This window comes from Leptopilina heterotoma, unplaced genomic scaffold, assembly GCF_015476425.1.
Source record: "Leptopilina heterotoma isolate Lh14 unplaced genomic scaffold, ASM1547642v1 Lhet_97, whole genome shotgun sequence".
Taxonomy (NCBI): Eukaryota; Metazoa; Arthropoda; class Insecta; order Hymenoptera; family Figitidae; genus Leptopilina; species Leptopilina heterotoma.
In genome coordinates, this window is record NW_025111203.1 from 593,664 (window position 1) to 616,442 (window position 22,779).

Consider the following 22,779-nt stretch of genomic DNA (forward strand, 5'->3'; position numbering starts at 1 on the left):
GCAAATATTACACACATATATTTATACATAAATAAAACTTTACCGTGCAACTAACCTTAAAATCTGTGCGGTAGGGATCGTTGGCGGCGCGAGCATTTTTCTTAAAACTATTGTATTTCTGTAAATATAAAACTAATCTTTCTGCAATTTTACAGAAAACTTCTTCACATCGTAATAAACAAATGTCTCACTGGAAGTTGTTTGAATTTTAAAGTTCCCCGCATACTTTTTGCAGCCAAAGATAAGAAAAAATTATTTTTGACCGGTCAGTATTAACAATTAAAAATCAATAAACAATTAATTGCTTTTAACATTTTCGTGATATTGTCGTCTTCTATAGGTCCAAATGCATTTGTATACCAAAAATCAAAAGAATTCATTCATTTTTGTCGGAGATACGACGATTTATGTTTTAAAATTCAATGAAATTTAACATTGAAAATTAATCACATTTTTTCCATTATCATATAAAAATATTAATTACTCAAAGAAATTTCAAAGGAAAAAAAGATGCGCATTTTTATTTCCTATAAGATGGCAGTTTTCAAAATTCAAAATTTTGAATTTTCATTTTTTACACTTTACGGTACCTTTGACTGACTTTAAAGCGGCTCGCCGAGCGTACGTCCCCTTGTTGTATCCAAGCACTCAATTATTGAAAAATTTTTATAAAATTCTTGACAAATATTAAATTATTTTTTATAAATATGTAAATTCTTTGATGAATAATAAAATTCGTTGCAGGAGTTGAATGTATTATCAGGATAAGAGAGAAGTAAATATTTTTGATATAAATTAGGAAAAAGTGAGGAAAATAAAAAATATGGAATGTAATTTTTGTCAGTTTTGTGAAGTGTCTAAAATGAGTTTTTTTTGGTCGTCAAGTTTAATTTTTCGATAGCTACTTTTTTTACTACTTTTTGTAGTTTGAAAGCTACTTTTTACTACTTTTTTAAAATTTAATTCTCGAGTGCGAAGTCTGAATGTCTAAAAATTAAAAACTACGAAAAATGTTTCATTATAAATTCAGTGGACTCATTATGAATGTATATCAGTCATCGTAAAGAATGGAATAAATTTTCATAATTGCTATATTTTTTTAAATTTGCGTCAAAATTAGTGTTTTATCTTCTGAATATCATGAGTTTTTCTTTAGTTTTAGTAATTTAAGTCTCCCGTAAAATTTTTGTTTTCTTATCTTTCGGTCATGTTTCTTTGAAACAAATGAACCGATTTTAAGATTTTTTTTTTAAATTTATAAGGTTTCCAGATACGAATCGAATAGTTTAACACTATATTGAGTTATATAAACAGAGATATACGTAAAAACATAGGAATGGAACAAAAGCAAAGTCAATTGAATAAATAGTTTTTTAGAAAAGTGTGCCGAAAGTTGACTCTTTTTATACATTGTTTTAAGGCGACTTCGACGTCCCCTTAATTATTAAATTTTGAATAGAAAATTAACCATAAATAAAAGGTTTTTATATCAATTTGAAAATTTTTATCTTTAAAAGTGAAAATCGACCAGTTCTGTAGATTTGTTCATATAGATTATTATTCTAATTTTTTTATTTGATAAATGTACTTGTTTGTTGTATTTTATTTAATTTTTAATTTTATTTTTATTATTTTTACTTTAATGATTTTACTTTTACCACTTTTATTAATTCTACTTATTATTATTTTTGGTCAATTTTAAAATTCGCGTCGAAATATTTCGGTCCAATTTGAAATTCGGACAAATAAATATTCTACTAAATTAGAATTCTTTATAGTTTTCGTAATTTAATTCACATAAACATTAATTTATTATTAATAATATCAATATTTATAATCCTGACTTCATTTGGTTCGAATTCGAACTGATAAAAGCCAAAAAAAAAATAAGGATTGATTCTATAATATTGCACTTATATGATATTGACATTTATACAGAAATTGCGCAATTGAATGCATGATAATTGAAAAAATGAGATAAGATGATAATTTTAATTGTTCGATGATAAGCTAATTTAAGAAGTAATAAAATTATACACTCAAAAAAAAAACTAGTAGATTTGACTACTTTTTAACTACCCTGAGTGATTCAATAGGTCCTCAACTGAATTTAAAAATTTATATTTACTACCGAAAGTAGTAAAAAGAACTAAGAATTTAGTTGATGTAATTAGATTTTGTAGTTGTTTTTGCAATTTAACTACTTTTTTTAGTTATATAAACTATTATTCTTCAACTATATTCAAAGTAGTAAAATCAACTACACAAAAATTGTTAGTAAAACTAAAAAAGTAATTAATTTGACAACTTTCAACTCAACTAGGTAATAGTAGTTAAAGATTTCGACCGAATTTTTTTCAGTGTATGAATAATTTAATACAATAATCATGGAGATCAACGTAAAAGAAATTACTCTCTAAACCTAAATAAGTAAATTTAAAAAATTTTCATAGTAAACATATTTTATATCTATTGATACTTGAAATTTACTTATATGTATGAGGAATCTTTTTTAGATTAAGAAAATACACTTGTTGGCGCTAACGTCATTGTTAAACAAATAACTTATATGAAATTTCCCAAGTTTTCGACTCACAAAGTATTTGGTGAATATTTGAAAAGCGTTTTCGTTTGTTTTCTTTGTTCGAAATTACTTGTGAAATTATAAGTAGGTGTGTCATACCATCTTTTTGAACAATATGATATTTCTAAATACACAAAAAAAATAATAGTACGTTCAAAAGGTGAAAATCAATAACACCAAAAATTATTTTTATGTTATGTTTGTGCAGAAAATATTTTTAATTTGATTTTTTTGTATTTATTGCAGAACAGAATTTATTTTGTGAAATAATTGTTTTTACAAATCTACCTTTTTACAAATAACCGTCTAGAAACGCAAAATTAGGTTACTTGACTTGAGAATTTTCAAATCTATTTTGTTTCTTATTATTTATTTCTATTTCATTATTATTCTATTTCTGATAAAAATTTCTTTTTTAATGACTTAATTCTTGAAGAACTATCATGAAATTATGATTTATAAATTAATTAATGAATAATTTTACTTAAATGTTTCAAAATTAATTGAATTTTTGAAAGAGTTGCGTTTACAATTTTCATAAATAAAAAAACTTTTTTTTTTAATTTTTAAAAGGTTTTAATTTAAAATTTTACAAAATTTCAATTTTGAATGAATTTTATTAGAAATTTTAAAGAACTTAGATTTTTGAAAAATTTTATAATAATTCAAATTCTTCTGAAATTAGTTAACTTTTTTAATTAATATTTAATTAATTATTAAAAATAATGGATTTATAAAAGAATTTTAATTAAAAATACTAAAAAAAATGAATTTTGAAGAAGTTACAAATGATTGCAGAAATTCAATTATATATGTTCTAAAATTAAAAAAAAATTCTCTTCAAAATTTCAATTATTTTTATAAATAATAAAATTCTTCTTCAAAAATTCAATTATTTTCAAAAAATTTAATAAAATTCTTGGTAAAATTTGAATTATTTTTTAAAAATCTTCCTGAATTCAATGCTTTCCAAAATTTACTATTTTAAAAAAAAATTTCTAACAGAATCCAATTATTTAAATATAATATAATTCAATTATTTTTAATATACAATTTTTATCAAATTCCTCGAAGAATGTAATTATTCTTAAAAATTTTATTGAAATTCGTCAACAAAATTCAATTATTTAAAAATTTGTTGATAAAATTCTTTATAAGAATTCAATATTAAGAAACATTCAATTATTCAATTATTTATATTTGTATTTAAGTAATTGAACTTTGGTAAAATTTTTTAATAAAAATTGATTTAAAAATGAATTTTATTTAAAATTTTTAGATAGTAATCGAATATTTAAGGGGTTACACCACCCTGAACGCCTGAAAATTGGAAGGTATTTCAAAAATAAATTTTGACAAAACTATTAAAAATACAATTTTTTACTAATTATAGTATAAAAATATATATATTTAACTGTAAAAAAAATTTTGAAAAATGAAAAAATATTCAAAAATGGCGAAGATATGGCGTTTTTTCGAAACTACATTTTTCGGAACGGTGTACATGATTTCTCAAAAACTACTCAACCGATTCTCTTTAAATTTTGTACACAACTGCTCAATAACATTCTCTATGACATGACGTAGTATTTTTTTGATATGATTTTTTTAAAAAAGTTATACATTTTTAAAGAAAATTTTTTGTACCAAAAATTTTAGACTTTTTTTTAAGTGCTCCCATTTGCTCAAAAAATTTTTTCTTTAAGAACGGCTACGTTATGTCATAGATACTAACAATATTCTGTAGAATTAATTTTTTTAAAGAAGTTTATTTCAGTTTTTTTGAAATTTTTGGAAGTTTTCATTTTTTATAATATTTAATTTTAAAGAATTTCCGAATAATCAATTTATTATTTATAAAATTTTTAAAAAGCTCCGCTAATCACGGACTGCTAATGAAGGTAGAACAATTACAAACATAACCTAAAAATTACTTTGAAAAGATTAATTTAACATATTGATTACATGACTAGTTGTAGTTTTAATATTCACGAAGTAACGAAATTTAATAAATTTGTATATATAAAGTTGGAATCCATATATACAAAGAATATTAATTTTACAAGCGTATGTGTATGTAAATTAAATTTAAATCCTTTGCACTTAACGCGTTCACTTCGACGCACGCAATAGCCTAAAGGCAACGTCATCGATATCGATCTCATGATTGTATGTAATAATCAATATTTCAAAGGGATAATTTTATGAAAATATTTTTGTTTTTTTACCTACATTTTTATATTGCTGAATTCGTTCAGTTATGTTTATTAAAAACAAGTGTGATTTTTCAAATAATTAGAATTCTAACCTTAAAATATCTTCTTAGGAACGTTATAGATAAGGAACGAATCGTACATAAATAGGTTAAGTACTAAAAATCTTGAAATTGCCGTGGGAATAAAAATAAGTTTATTTATTTTTAACCCTTTCGTGCAGATTTTCAAAATTCAAAATGGCGGGCGAGATTTTCAAAAATTGCTTGAATTTGCTTCAATATTGTTATTCGAGGGTTTTTAGGGTCGCTGATTACAAATCCGATGTCAGTTTTTAAAAATTCAAACAGCGACCCCAAAAACACCCGAGTAACAATTTTGAAGCAAATTCAAGCAACTTTGGAAAATCTCGTCCGACATATTGAATCCGCCATTTTAAATTTTCAAAAACTAACAACGGATTCGTAATCAGCGACGTCAAAAACGACAGAGTAACAATTTTGAAGCAATTTTAATAAAATTTAAAAATATTTTGATAATTTGTTTAAAAATTCGGACATTTTGAATTTTTTTAATTTTCTAAATCTGACTCCAAATTCGTAATCAGCGACCCCAAAGATATATGAAAACGAAGTGTTGTTAAAAATTAGTCACTAAATGTCAATTAAACAATTAGTTTGTTACATAACTGTTTTTTATAAACATTTAATATGTTTCAAGTAAATGTTATTACAACTTTTTGTAATTTATTATTTTTTTAATTGTAGCAGCATCCATTCGGAATAGAAAGAAATCTACCGCCAATTAATTGGTTGACTTTTTTAAGAATTACATAAAATTTTCTAAGTGGGACATATCTGTCCCGGAGGCACGAAAGGGTTAATATACTTGTGTATTTATGTATTTCAAGGCAAGAAATTGTTAGGTTAAGTGGAAAAAATTATTTTAGTGCATTTTACATAATTGTGGGGGGACCGCATTCCATAAGTGATAATAAGTATATCAGAGACGTGCAAATGATCTCCGAAATTAATGTAGATCGGATTCTTTTTAAATTATTAGGGTCACTGAATTTAAAATTGATGATGGATTTTTAAAATTTCTATTGCGGACCTAATATGTCGATCAAAATTGTTACTGAAAAGTATACCTCGATTGTGAATAGTGGGCATTAATTAATTATAATTTTTTTATGTAACATCAAATTAAAACTCAACATCTGCATTTATTTATATTCTTTTTTTTTTATTATTTTGTATTTTTTTGATATTACTCTCTAAAGGGCCTTTAAGACCGTATATTACATTAAATAAATAAATTTTTTGTCTGTAATTTAATATTTTCTTTTTTTCAGGGCGCAGTATGATCCCAGAGTTGGACGAAACGTCTGACCTCAAACAAATTGTTTTGCATTCCTATTCATTCCTATTTATCGACTACCAAGACATCAACCACAGATTTAGAGGAGAATGACTCAAAGGGAGGACGTTCTTAAATTTGAGCAAGGTCGAATTAAGGCCTTGCAAGAAGAGCGTCTTCATATTCAGAAAAAGACATTCACAAAATGGATAAATTCATTTTTATTGAAGGTAAAATTTATAATTTCACCTCATTTTTAGTCATTTAATCTTTATTTTAATAATTTTTAATAATTTTTAATAAATTTTATGCATTCTTTCTTACAAGCCTACTTGTGTAGGGGAGAGTCAGGTAAGTTCGGTTTAGTCAGCTGAGTCCGTTTTTTAAAATATTAAACTACATATTAATCAATTAAATATAATAAAATTTTTAAAATATTTAAATATTTTTACCAAACAAAATGTAACAATAATAAACTAATAGAAACCCTCTTCATAAGGTGTTTGTTTCTATTTCTCTTTATCGATTAAATTACAAGCCAGAATATTTTTTAATAATAATAATATTAAATGAAATATTAATTAATTATTTAATTATTAAATATTAAAATCATTATTATACTTATAATTGTAATAGCTATAACTATTTTATATCCTCCCAATCATCAAACACACAGTAACTTCCGTTCCCCTTTGACATCTTTAATGTAAAAATGACTAATAGAAGACTAAATATGTAATATAATAGATGTAGGTCAAGATTTCTACAGAATTTCGAATTTCAAACTGTAAGCCTTTCTCAGCTTTTCCAGGTCAAATTTCTGAAAATACCAGTGAAATTTTAAACGAATTTCCCACTTTGACAAATTATTTTCAAAATTTCTAATGAAAAGTATCTAATTTATCAATAAATAATAATTAAAATAATTTATTTAAGAAGAGTTTTAATAATTTTTATTTTTTTGAAAAAAGAGTTTTGGAATTGAAAATGAAACAAAAAATGATTTAAAATTCACAATATATAAAAATTAAAATCGCTTAATTTTTCTAGAATTCATATCAATTTGAATAAAACAATGTCCCTTAAAATATAATTATTTGGATTGGATCAGTTCACATGGAATTACTCTAATGAGAAAAATAAAAAAGTTTGAAAAATTTAAAAATTTTCAAAAATTTAACGTCTTTTCCATTTTTTAATTATTTTTCAAATTTGCAATTAGAATTCTTCAAAAATACGATTATATTTCAAAATAATTTTTAAAACTAAACAAATAAAATTCATTAAAATATAAAATTTCTTTCAATGAAATTTAACAAAATTTTCAAATGTTTCAATAATTTTTTAAAATTATTTTCGGAAATGCAATTATTTAAAAAAAATTTTAAGTACCTCCTCAAAAAAGTCAAGAGATTAAAAACTTATTCTTATTTATTTTTTGACAGGAATTAAAATTTCATATATAATTTCAATGAAAAACCTTTTGAAATTGAATTATTTTTAAAAATTGCAATTGTAATTGTTCCAAAATTCAATTATTTTTTTTAGAATTTTTGAATTAAATTATTCAAAACTTTAAGAAGTTTTAAAGAAAAAATAATGTAGTTAATAATTTTTCAAAATAAAACTTTAAACATTTTTATACTTTTGATTCCCTTAAATTTCCAAGAAATTTAATTTAAAAACCTTTTAAAATTTAATTAATTCCTAAAATCCCTGTTATAACGCTTTAAATATTCAATTATTTTCTAAAATTTTAACAGAAATTTTTTAAATCAATTGCTATCAGAATTCAACGACGTGAATTGAATTATTTAAATAGAATAATTTATTAATTTTTGTAAATTCATGAAAAAATGTAATTTCAAAAATCCAATTATATTTATAGATAATTTTTAAAGATGAAAAAATACAATTCTCAATTCTTTTTCGACTATTTTCAAAAAATACCACTTTTTTCGACTTTAAAAAATTACGACTTTTTCGACTTTTCTTCCAAGTTTTGCGACAAAAACCACATTTTTGGTATAAAATGCAATTTATTTCGATTTTTATAGTGTAAAAAGTATAAATAGACAAATCTTTCAAAAAATATTTTTGAATCATTTTTCTAACTAAATTTTTGAAATATACAATATTCAAAAATTTTGTAAAATTTAACTGAAAATAATGGGTTTTTTCAAGTATTTAATTACAATTTTTGAGGAGTTTTAATTGCAAATTTTGAAAGTAATTGAATTCTCAAAAATTTCAATGACAAATCTTTAAATGTAAATTTAAAAATGAAAATTAATGAATAAATTAGCTTCTAAAAATTATATTAAAATATTTTTGAAAAAAGTAATACTTGTAGAACTTTTTCCTTGTAATTTTTTAAAATTCAATTATTGTCAATAATTTCAATTATGTACATATTTCCGAAAATTCAAACACGTAGAAAAGAAACATTAAAATTGTTTAGAATTATTTTTAACACTTTGGAAAAAACAATAATGTTCAACATTTTTTATTAAAATTCAACAAAAAATTAGTTTCTTTTAAATTGTAGAAAAGTTTTTTAAAAAAAAATTCAATTATTTTGGTAAAATTACATTTGCAATATTTTTAAAAAACTGAGCCTTATAATTCATAATTGTTTCATATTATAATTTTTTAAAATTCATTTTTATATTAGATTCATTTTTAATTAAAATTTACTTTTTCAGACTTATTAAAATTTTGGAGAAATCATGTTCAGTTTTAAAATTAAAATTCTTCATAAAAATTTGATTACATATTTCCTTTTATATTTTTCAAAAATACAATTATTTTTAAAAGATTTTACCAAATTTCAATTATTATAATATAATAATAATTAATTAATTATAATAATTAAATTAATTAATATTAATATAAAAATTTAGAAGCACTTTGTGGTACTATATCTTAAAATTTAATTCTTAAAAAACTGATTCTCGCCACAATAAAAAAGATAGTTTGTTTCACTTTTTGTCCAATTATCTGAAAACTGATGAATTATTCATTATTTTTTTATTCTGCATTTAATTGAATTTTATTAATAAACACAGCTTTTAATTTGATTGTAATGAATTTTAAAATCCTTTTTTAAAGGCTCGCATGGAGGTGGAGGATCTGTTTACGGATCTTGCAGATGGGAAGAAACTCTTAAAACTACTCGAAATCATTTCCGGTGAGCGTTTGGCGAAACCTAATAATGGACGGATGCGAGTACACAAGATTGAAAATGTCAACAAATCATTGGCATTTTTGCACACAAAGGTAAATTAAATATAAATATTAAAATTATCATTTTAATGATTACATTTTACTCGGAATTTGAAAATATCTTTAAATATTTCTCTGATCTTAAAAAATTATAGTTCAGAGAAATAATTTGAATTTTGTTTTCAGTTCTAATAACTTTCAAAAATTGTTGATGATTTTAAAAATTTTAATTTTCAAGATCATCAACAATTTTGATTGAATCTAAATTGAATTTTTCAATTTTTATGGACATTTTGGAAAACTTGAGAATGAAAAATATAATTTTTCATTTCTCTACTACATGAAATTTAAAACCAGAATGATATTGTTTTGTAAGTAAATTTAAAAAGTTCTTGTGTTTAATATTAGAAAATATTTCATTTTCAAATATTTACAAAACTTTTTAGAAAATTCTTTGATAAATAGTTATTGAAGTTTGAAATTTCACAGGTAAGTGTAAAAATGTATTTGGAGACAATGATTTTATGTTTATTTGACAGAAGAAAAGTTGGGATTTAGAAGTTTGTGACATTAATGCAATTTTATGATTAGTGTATCTAGGCCATTGGGAAGTAAAGCACGATTCACTGGACTTTAACTAAGTTACAATAAATCCGTACAAGTGCAGACTTGTCTCTTCGTTATCATATATAAAAAATTACAATAAAGAATAATATCACAGCTCTCGTAATTATTAAAATTTTAAAAAAAATGATATGTTGTAAGCTAGAGTACATGATTTATTTTTCTAAAAGTGATACTTTAATTTTCTTTTGCATATTTCTTTAAAAATATTTTAGGACAGTAATTGACCAGAAAGTCTCCTTAAAATTTTTATATTCAAAAGACAGAATAAAAATTGCGCAAAATTAATTTTTTTAAAAAATTATAATTAAATAGGACATGTATTGATTTAAAACTACTGTTTTATATTGTATTTTCTTTATTTTTATTTTATTTTCTATAATAAAATATCTAATTTTTTGATAAATGTTATTTTATCACAAACTAAGAGATAAAAAAAATTTTAATAATATCAGTTGACGCGCTTTTAAGATGGCAATTTATTGTCAATAAATTATTGAAATCTGCATCAAAGGTCAAATAGTTTAAATGTAACTTGAATTTAATCTTAATGAATGATTATCATCAGTTATAATTATATGGTCATTTAAAATTGTCATCTTATATACACAAATAAATTCAAAAATTAAAGAAATCAGTAAATCAAATACGCAAAAACGTTTTTAAAAAAGTTCAAATTAACAATTGTAAATAGTAAATCTAACTTCAAACTAAAATTACTTTTTGTTCTCTACTTGAAAGTAATTTGAATTGTTGTTAATAATTAATTATTTTATTTGTAAATTAATTCAAATTAAAGTAAACTAACATTCGAAAGATTTAATTCATTAATTAAATTGATAATTCAAAAATTCTGTCTGAAAAAATATTTTTCTTCATTTTCGAGTATGTATTTATATCATTCATAATTTTTTAATTTTCAGTTGCATAAAACTGATTATTTCGCATTCTGCTTGATATGGTGACTCCTCCATTTAAAAGTCTGGAATTATCAGAAATTAGTCAGCAACGGTATATTTATGTTAATAAGTTGAAAGACAAGAAGAAAAATTATTTAATTAGAAATTGTTTTTTGTGACCTATGAGAGTTGAGATTTAAATTTAAAAACTTACAACTGTCTCAAAATGATTGGGAACATTTTTTACTGTATTTTAGGCAAAGAATGGTAAAGATGAACAATTTTGAACGTTATGATATTATTAATTTAATTATACTCTCATGTCACATTATAATTTAGATAGTTGTTTAGAATTACCATAATTTATAATATATATAATTTTATCTAATTCGTGATATGTAATTATAATTTATGCTTCTATTTGTCTGGAGCAACCGAACGTTTCATTTATCGTCCTTCGGGCAACAGTCATTGAAGTGCAGTAACTTTATCGAGTTTTGTAGTAATTCAGGAGTTCAAAAATAAATTAATGCATCATATTGGATCTGCCATTTTGAATTTATCATTTTCGTATAAAATTATAATGCTACTATTTGGGTACTTTTTTAGATTTCAGCCACTAAAAGCTACTATTTCTGTTTTTCTCGAATTTCCACTACTTTAAATTCGCTGATACTAGAAATCAAAAAAACTATTCTCAAAATTATAATCAAATTCTTTAAAACGATTCAATTATTTTCAAAAAATATTCGAAATTCAATTATTTTCAATATCTAGTATTTTCAGAAAATTTCGCAACAGAATTCAATTATTTTAAAAAAATTAATAAAATTCATCCAAAATTCAATTATTTTCGTATAAATAATAAAATTTCCACAGGAATTCAATTCATTTTGAATAGCATAAAAAATTTCGTAAATATCAATTATTTAACAAAATTTTTATACAATTCTTCACAAAAATTCAATTACTTTCACTAATAATAACATTTTTCATGGAAATTCAATTTTTTATAAACATTTTTGACAAAATTCTAAGTAAGAAATCAATTATTTTCATGAATAATAAAACTCATCGAACAATTTCAATTATTTTTAATACTATTTTAAATTAATTAATCGAAAAATTCAATTATTTTCACAAATAAAGTTTTCCACAAGAATTCAATTATTTCAAATAAAACTTTTCATAATATTTATTATATTTCGAAACAATTAATTATTTAAAACAATGTTTATAAAATTCTTATGAAGAATTCAATTATTTTCAAAAATAACAAAATTTTTCACAGATATTCAATTATTTTGAGGCGTTTTAATAAAATTCCTTGCAAAATTCAATTATTTTCATAAATAATAAAATTCATCGCAGGATTTCAATTATTTTAAATACAATTTTACAGTAATTGTTCAAAAAAATGTAATTATACTTAAAAATTTCATTTCAATTCCTTGAAAAAATCAATTATTTAAAAAAATGTTTTTTAAAATTCTTTGAAGAATTTATATATTTAAAAAAATATTAGAATTTTTCACAGGAATTCTATTATTTTCAAATATTTTAATAAAATTGTTCGAAAGAAATCATTTATTTGAAAAACAATTTTAATTAAATTTTTTTTGAAATAATTCAATTATTCTTTTAGATTCTAATTAATAATATTCTTCTTAAGAATTCAATTATTTAGATAAATAATTCTTCGAAATAATTCAATTATTAAAGATAAATAACAAAATTATTCCCGAAAATTACCATTATTTTAAGGCATTTTAATAAAATTCTTTACAAAATTCAATTATTTTCATAAATAAAAATATTGATCACCAGAATTTAATTATTTTTAAAAGTAATAAATTTCTTCTTGGAAATTCAATTATTTTAAAAAATTCTAATAAAATCGTTCACAAGAATTCAATTATTTTGATAAATAATAAAATGCTTTTTAGGAATTCAATTACTTTCAAAAATAACAAAGTTTTTCACAGAATTGAATTCTTTTTAAACATTTTAATAAAATTTTTTGCAATAATTCAATTATATAATAATTTTAAATATAATTTTAAAGAAATAGTTTTAAAAGAATTCAATTTTATGTCGATAAATAACAAAAATATTCCTGAGAATTCAATTATTTTGAGGCATTTAATAAAATACTTTGCAAAATTCATTTATTTTCATAAAAAATAGCAATATTCATCACAAGAATTCAATTATTTTTAAAAGTAATAAATTTTTTCTTGGAAATACAATTATTTTAAAAAAGTTCCAATAAGATCGTTCGCAAGAATTCAATTAATTTTATAAATAATAAAATGCTTTTTAGAAATTCAATTATTTTCACAAAAAATATAATAAAATGCCACACAGACATTTAATTATTCTCAGAAATTATAATTCAATTCTTTGTAAAATTTAATTATTTTAAAAAACTTTTCTCTATTCAATGATTTTCAATATCTTCTATTTTTTATAAAATTTCCAAGCAGAATTGTAAAAAAAAAAAAATTTGTAAAAATTTTGTAAAATTTGGTAAAAATCTTGGTAAGAATTCAATTATTTTCATGAATAATAAACATTTTCTAGAAATTCAATTATTTAAATTAGAATTGGAAAGTATTAGTCGAAAGAAGGCTATTATTTAAAAATTTTCATAAAATTCTTGGAAAGAATTAAATTATTTTTATAAATATTTAAATTATTTCTTGAATAATAAAATTCGTTGCAGGAATTCAATTTATTATCAGGATAAGATAGAAGTAATTATATTTTTGATGAAAATTGGGAAAAAGTGAGGAAAATAAAAAATATGGAATGTAACTTTTTTCAGTTTTGGGAAGTGTTTAAAACGAGTTTTTTTTGGTCGTCAAGTTTAATTTTTCGATAGCTACTTTTTTTACCACTTTTTTTGTAGTTTGAAAGCTACTTTTTGCTACTTTTTTTAAATTTAATTATCGAGTGCGAAGTCTGCAATTTCAAAAATTGAAAACACATATCCACACATATAATTTTCAATTTTTATTATTTGTGTGAAAGCAGTAAATAAAATAGAAAATTCATCTCCCTATAGCTGTCAATCTCGTCAATACATAAAATAAGTAAAAGAAAAAAAAATTTTATTTATTTTTGCATGTTCTTTTCATTTTCTTAACCTTTTATTTAATAATTACATTCTCATGCTTTGATTAAGTCATAAGTTGAATTAATAAAATATTTATAAAAAAGTAAAATATTAAAATGTACGAAGAAAATTTCTGCCACAACTTAGCAGTGTTTTTACTTTTCGCACTAAACATTTAATTAAACTTAGTAAGTGAAAACATTTAAGAGTATTTCTAACGGTGCATCAAATAACTAAATTCTTCTTTGCATTTTTGCTGAGTAATGTTTTATTATATCATGGATTTATTTAGAAAAACATTTTTTTCTATGTTATTTGTATAATTTTTTTTTTGGTACAAATACATTTGAAGAAAATTGAAAATATTTGAGCCCGAGAATGCTTCTGTTTGAAAACAGAACTTTTGAAAAACCATTATACTCTCTAATGTACCTGATTTATATAATTTTTCTAAAATCTAATGTTTTTTATGGTTGTTGCCTTTTTTTCCAACAATTTAAAAAAATGGTTTGCTTAAATTGTGCGAAGCACAGCAAAAGCCATAATTTCCATTTCCAATCGTCCTTGATAGACCCGCAAGTGATCGGACGACATTCCAACCATTGCAAATGGTGTACGACACGCCGCCCGATTAAGTATAACGCGAGACTGTTACCTTAGCATGTTACAAGTTGCGAGTTTACCGCAATTTAAGCCATTGTCAGTATAGCTACTTAAGTACTTTCATATTTCTCCGAACAAAAGTAGCAAAATACTTTATACTTGAAAGTGTTTCACCTAGAGAAATTCTATAAAACTTATTTTTTTCAATGGACACGTTATATAAGAAATTAAGGTTCTTTAAGATCGCAGAGTCATGTTTGCGGAACATAAAAATGCAGGTCTTGAATAATCTGGTTAACCCTTTAACGGTCAGTGGGACACTTACGTTCCAACTGCCGAGAATAGTTTTTCATTTCTTAGAAATCTTATTTTAAAGGAAGAGGAAAAAGTAATGACAGGGCGGCGACAAAATGATGATTTTTTAAAAATATATCTAAATAATATATGACTTCTGAAAGATATTGTTCTTTTCAAAATTTTGTCAACTTTCAAAAAATAAAAGAAAAAAAAATGGTTTCATAAATAGATGAATATTGAAATTTTTACAAAATTTCAATTTTCAATGAATTTTATTAGAAATTTTAAAGATTACTAAGGGGTTTTTAAAAATTTTAATAATTCGAATTCTTCTGAAATTAGTTGCATTTTTTAATACCCATATAATATATTTAATTAATTATTAAAATTAGTGGATTTATAGACGAATTTTACTCAAAAACACTAAAAAAAATTTTATTTTGGAAAAATTATAAATGATTGCATAAATTCAATTATTTTCAAAAGTAATCAAATTCTTTTCCAAAATTCAATTATTTTTAAAATTTTTAATAAAATTCTTGGCAAAATTTAATTTTTTAAAAATTTTTAATAAAATTTTTGACAAAATTTCAATTATTTTCAAAAATTTTCCTCAATTTAATATGAATTCTATTATTTACAAATTTTTTTATAAATTTCTTTGCAATAATTTTAATTATTTTCAATAAATAATAAAAATTTTTACAGGCATTGAATTATTTCCATAAATAATAAAAATCTTTTTAGGAATTTAATTATTTTCATAAATAAAACTCATCGCAGAATTTCAATTCTTTTTAATACAATTTTAATCGAATTCCTCGAAAAATGTAATTGTTCTTAAAATTTTTTTTAAAAATCATCAAAAGAAATCAATTATTTAAAAATGTTTTGACAAAATTCTTTACGAGAATTTAATTTTAAGAAATATTTAATCATTTAATAAATTATTTATTTTGCATTTAAATAATTGAATTCTTGTAGAATTTTCTAATAAAAATTCTAATTTATTCGAAAATTTATTTAAAAATGAATTTTAGTTAAAATTTAAATTTATAATATTTACTATTCAAATTATTCAAATATTCAAATAATATTTGAATATTAAAAGCATTTTAGCATGAATTTTAAGAAACAATTGAATTTTGAAAAGGTTTCAAATTAAAATCTATAAAAATTAGAGGTGTGCAAAAAGCTCGAAACCCGAAGCTCGAGCGGGTATTTTCGAGCTTTTCATTTTTCGAGCCGAGCCGAGCCGAGCCTATTCAGTTCGAGCTCGGGCCGAGCCGAGCTTTATAAAAAGCTCGAATAATTTCGGGTACTCGAATTTTTCGGGTACCCGAAACTTTCGGGTACTCGAAATTTTCGAGTACTCGATTTGATTCGAGCCCTTGAGAAAATCCAAAATTTTCTACATTAATTTTTAATTAAATTTTTTTTTTTAAAAAAAAAAATTTTTTTAATTTAAAAGCTCGAATTAAATCGAGTACTCGAAAATTTCGGTTACCCGAATTCATTCGAGTACCCGAAATATTCGAGTACTCGAGTGAATTCGGGTACCCGAATGTTTCGGGTACTCGAGTGAATTCGGGTACCCGATACATCGAGCCCGGCTCGGGCTCGGCTCGGCTCGACTCGAAAAAATTGCGGCCCGGCTCGGCTCGGCTTTTCGAGCTTTTTGCACACCTCTAATAAAAATCTTAATTTTTCATACTTATAACCAACAATTCTGTAGAATTAATTATTTTGAAAAAGTTTAATTGAATTTTTTCGGAAATTTTTTGAATTGTTTATTTTTTTATACGTATTTAATTGAAGAATTTTTGAATAATTGAAATTTCGTAAAATTGAATTTCCTATGGAAAAATGATAATGATTAAATATTTATTTAGAAAAGAAGTTATTGATGTTTTCGAATAATTTTACAATCGTTTTTAACAAAGAGAAATTTTGTAAAAATTTTTTCCAAAATAAATTAAAAATTTCTTAGACAAAATTTGACTTATAACATTTTTTTTTACTTAAAACTTGTACTTTGTTTATGAATAAAATTGTAATTGATAAGCAGAAAATGTGCAAAATATTTTCTACTTTCTAATTTTAATTTTCCAACAATAATTTTTTTAAAATTCAATATACTTTCAGTATTTTTAATAATTACATATTTCCGAAAATTCAAATACATACAAAAAATAATAATATTTTAGAACTATTTCTAACATTTTAGATAAAAATCATGTTCAAAATTTTTTTTATTAAAATTCATCAAAAAATTAATTAGTTTTTTTAATTTGTACAAAAATTCTTTTGAAAAATTCAATTATTTTCGAAAAGTTACATTAAAATATTTTTACAAACTACTTTTTAGAATTGTTTTATCATGATTTTTTAAGATTCATTTATCATCGAACAAAGTAAATAAAAATTTTAAAAAATTTACTTTTTTTAGATTTGTTAAAATTTCGAAGAAATCTTGGTCATATTTATAATTACAAATTTTTCCAAAATTTTGATTATTTTTATTTATACATGTATATTTTTCAAAAATTTAGGTATATTTAAATTTAAAATGTTTTCGAATTAAAAAAACTGGCTTGGACAGAATTTATTAAAAATGTACGATAAAAATAGTGTTGCTAAAATTTGCTAAAAATTGTGTTTTCTTTAAATATAATTTATTTGTTGCTATCAAATCGTCTCTTCTGTTTTGTCAATTGAAATGCTTTTTTAAAATTACAAATGGGAGTCAAGAAATTTGATTATGGGGTAAAAATGCTAGTTACTGTAACATTCCAAGCAAGACTCCTTTGCAGTGGAATATATGACATTTATGTTCAAGGAAGTGAATTTACTACTAATTAAACTAGTAGTTCATGTTATTTAGATATTTATACAAGAATTAAAACCCCATGAAAATAGTTTAAAACTATTAAAAATAATAACAAAAGTATATATAAAATGCTGCGCGTTTGAATCTGTTTCTGCGCATCGATTAAATTGCAACGAGTTTAAGAGAACTAAGTTTTTTTATTTTTGTTTATTTTCAAATAAAAATAATTTAATAAATAAATATAAATAAAAAATAAAAAAATTAATGAAATATAAAAAAATAAAAATATATTAAAATTGTGCCCGTAAACACATATAAATAAATAAATAAAATAAATAAAAAAGTATTAAAATTATTAAAATTAAACATAACTACGCAATTTCTTATAAAAATTACTTTTTTGAAAAATTATGAAAAAAAAATTTTTTAAGTTTGTACACACGTTTTATGAAGTTATATACATGGGAAATATTTTACTTTTATTGTTTAAATATCAACAATTATAAAAGAATGCATAATTTTGTGATAAATTTGAAAGAAAAAAATAAACTCATCTTCATTCTCGATTATAAATTCATAAACGTTTTGTTTCTCATTTATCGCACTTGCATTCCTATATAGTTGCATTTATTAAAATTCGTAAAAGAATAACACAGACTTACATAAGACAAAAGTCTGTTTATAAATATGGTAATTTTGCGAATTCTTCTTTTTTATAACTGTACAAAATCGTTTATTTTTCCGAACAATTTAAAAAAAATTTTAATATAATTCTTCGGATGAATTCAATTATTTTTATAAATATGAAGAAATTCAAGTATTTTTAATAAAAAATTTAATAAGGTTTTTACGAAAAGATTCAATTATTTTTTAAAATTTTAATAAATCCTTCAAAACAATTAAATTATTTTTATAAATAATCAAATTTTTAATTTTAATTAGTTATTAACAAGGACGATTATTTTAAAAAAATAAAAAATTGTTTGTTTAATTCAATTATTTTCAAAATTTTCAATTAAAATCTATGTTAATAATCGTTGTATTACAATAATCTGTTCGCTTTTTTCAGTTAGTTGTTTGCTTTTTTGTTTCTTAACTTCATTTTAAAAATTTTTCTATTTATAAATATTTTTAATTAAAAAATTAAGATATTTAAAATTTTCGAATTGCTGCAAAGAATTTTATCAAAAAATTTGATAATATAATATAATTCCTTAGAAAAATTTTATTTTATTAAAAAAAAAAATTAAATTCTCGCGAAGAATTTTGTTAAAATTATTGAAAACTCTAATTAAATTCGGATCTTTTTGAAGAACTTCTTTGAATTTTTCGTTAAACAAAATTTTGAGTTTCTGTAATAATTTTAATTAAAAATTGTGAAAAATGATTATAATCTTCCATAAAATTATTTTTATAATAATTTTTTGAGAGAAATTCAATGGTCAGAAAATATTTTTTCATTTTTTGAATTTTTATTTTTCTTAAAAATTGATAGATTTTAAAATCCATCCGAAATTTTGTAGAAAATATATTTTCGAATAAAAAAAATTGATTTTTATGTACTATTTTTGAAGTATTTTTATTTTAAAGAGAAACATTGTTTTTAGGTTGTAAGTTCTAAAAATACTATTATTTTTCAATTTTTATATGAAAATAAATTTGTTGATTTTTCTTACTAATTTTAAATCATAATTTTTTTATATTTTTTATTTTAAAAACTTATGATTTGAAATTAGTTAGAAAAGCAAAGAAATGAAGTTCTAAATAAAAAATGGAATAACAATAGTATTTTTTAGCATTTTTAACCTAAAAACGTTTTTTTTTAAATGCTTACCAACAAAAAATTTATGTTAATATATTTGTAAAAATAATATTTTTACAGAAAAAAATAAACTTTCGTACAATATTATCAGCGATATTACAAGAAATATAAAATATTTATATTTATTTAAATAATTATCTAAATTTCAAGTCTAGTTTGTGACCAGATTTGGTTGCAGTAAACAATTTTTCAAATAATGAAAAACTTAATATTTTTGAACGTACAATATTTTATTGATGTGTATGGTCATTTTAACCGTTTGCATTTCTAAATAAAATATTGTTTTTTTTATTGTATAATTGCAGAAAAGTATCAATGTGAGGCGTATTTCCAAGCAGAGCTTTATAAAAAAGAGCTCGATGCGTTATAAGTTAAAAAAAATTGTATACCCTTCCTACAAGTAAGTAAGTAGCCCTACCTGCACAAAAATAGGTGTTATGACCCTTTGTTTTTAAATTATTATATGTATGTTTACCTGTGAGAAGAATGAAACGTAAAATTATGATTTTAATTGTGGATTGTTTATAAATGTAGAACATATATTTTTTCTGAAATGTATTGATTATTATTTTACTGTGAAGTGAATCAAAGAAAATATCAGCTATTTATGACAGGATATTTGCACGCTAATCGCTGTTCTTATCGTTACTGAGTTAAATATTTACAGTTTGGAAATGAGTCTTGTACTGCAATAAAGACACCATTGACGTGTCTGTCAATTTTCATGGCAATCGAAAATATTTTTATTTTAGAGTGGATTTATAAACGCAATTAATATACCACTTGCTTTAACAATTTTTTTTTAGAAAATTTTTAGAAAAATTAAATAAAATTCTAGAAACAATTCAAAAAATTTTAATTCAATTTTTTCAAACGATTCAATTATTATCCAAAAAATTTTCGAAATTCAATTATTTTCAAATATTTACAATTTTAATAAAAAACTTCCCTGACAAATTAAATAATTAATAAAAACAAAATTTTATAAAATTCTTTACAGACATTCAATTATTTTCATAAACAATAAAATTTTCAGAGGAATTCAATTCTTATTATAAATAATAAAATTCTTCTCGGGAATTCAATTATTTTTGATAGAATTTTAAATTTAATTTCCTCAAAAAATAGCAATTATTATGAAAAAAATTTTAATAAAATGTTTAAAAACAATTTAAGAAACTTTAATCAAATATTCTTTCAAATGATTCAATTATTTCTAAAAAATTTCAAAAAAATTCAATTATTTTCAATATTTACTATTTTAATAACAAATTTCCTATAAGAATTCAATGATTTTCAAAAAAATTTAGTAAAATTATTGCAAACATTCATTTATTTTCATAAATAATAAAATTTGCACAGGAATTCAATTATTTAAAATACAATTTTCACTTAAATTTTTTTAAAACAAATAAATTTTTTAAAAACATTTTAATAACATTCTTCGCAAGAATTCAATTACTTTTATAAATAAATAAAATTCGTTACAAGAATTCAATTATTTTCACAAGTAATAATAAAATTTTCACAGGATTTCCATTATTGTTATAAATAATAAAATTCTTCTTCAAAAATTTAATTATTTTTAAAAAATTTCATAAAATTCTTGGTAAAATTTGAATTATTTTCAAAAATTTTCCTCAATAAAATTATTTTCATTATTTAATGTTTTTATAAAATTGTCTAACAGAATTCAATTATTTTTATAAATAATAAAACTCGTCGCAGGATTTTAATAATCTGTAATATAATTTTTATCAAATTCCTCGAAACATTTAATTATTTTTAAAAATTTTATTAAAAATAATTGTAGAAAGAATTCAATTATTTAAATACATTATTTTGAGTTAATTTTTTAGAATTTAATGAAATTTTTCGTAAAACAATTCAATTATTAATATTTTCAAGAAGTTTTAGTAAAATTTGTTGCAACAATTCTATTATTTTCATGAGTTATAAAATTCTTTGGAAAAATTCAATTATTTTCAGTGCAATTTTAATTAACTTCCTCGTATGGACTTAAATTTTCTTCGAGACAATTAAATTTGTATTTTAACAAATTTTTTTTTTTTTTTATTATTTTTATTTTTTATTTGCATAAATAATATGTCTTCTCAGGTGAATTAAATTATTTAATTAATTTAATTTCAATTATATTTTTAACACAATTTTAAATGAATTCTTCGAAAAATGCAATTGAAAATTTTATAAAAATAATTTGAAGGAATTCAATTATTCAATAAAAAATTATTTTTTTTTGCTTTTAAATAATCGAATTCCAGTAGAATTTTCTAATAAGAATTAATTTAAAAATGAATTTCAAGTATAATTTTAGATAATAATTGAATAAATTAGAAGCGTCTTAAGTGTAAATTTTTAAAAATATTTAAATTCCGATTCTTAAATTGAAATCTTTGAAAATTTTAATCGTTGTAAAACTGTAATAATATTTTTATTTTGAAATAAAATAATTAAAGTTTTGTATAATTTTATTTAAAAATTTCAACAAAAAAATGATTGAATTGTGGAAGAATTTACAATTGTAATTTTTAGAAATAGTTAAATTTCAAAAATGCTTTACATTAAAATCCTTTAATATATATTATATTCCAGTGGAAAAATAAATCTGCATTTAAATATTTATTTTAAAAAAATTATTCTATTTTTTAATGTAATTTAAATAAGAAATATTATGAAAAAAAATTGAGTCGTCAAATTTAATTTTTCGATAGCTTCTTTTTTTAAAAATTAATTATCGAGTACGAAGCTTGAAAAAAATAATATTTTGACTTCCATGTCAATCAGTATCTCTAATTATATAAAATACTTTAATAATAGTAGGTAATAATTATAATCTTTAAAAAAATTTTTTAAATCTTTTTTGAATCTTTTTTAATTTTTAAAAAATTTTTTATAATACAGGATTTAAATAAATTTTTTGTAATAAATTTTCTTTGTCAAGAAAATATTTTTGAAATACAAAACATGTTTATCATCTTTTAATATAAATTTTTCTATTAAAAACTATTGAATACATGTTTAGTGTTTTAAAAATATAATCAGTTTACTATAAATGTTTTTTAGCTTGTGTTTAGTAACAACAGAATAGTATTTTTTATCTAAGCGGTAATTAAATTTACACTCATTATATCAAGTTTAAAGCAATCTCCAAGACAGCATATATATAAGTACCATCCCAGTTTTT

At 21.2% G+C, this 22,779-nt stretch overlaps 1 protein-coding gene across 1 annotated transcript in view; it reads left to right on the forward strand.

The window, feature by feature from the left end:
• The window catches only part of LOC122512346 (spectrin alpha chain), a 65,022-nt gene that overhangs the window by 13,342 nt on the left and 28,901 nt on the right, over positions 1 to 22,779 (forward strand). Inside the window, exons 2-3 of the mRNA XM_043628124.1 lie at positions 6,152 to 6,386; positions 9,268 to 9,435. Coding sequence (XP_043484059.1) covers positions 6,267 to 6,386; positions 9,268 to 9,435 — 288 coding nt within the window. The 5' untranslated portion in view covers positions 6,152 to 6,266. The remainder of the gene's footprint in view (positions 1 to 6,151; positions 6,387 to 9,267; positions 9,436 to 22,779) is intronic.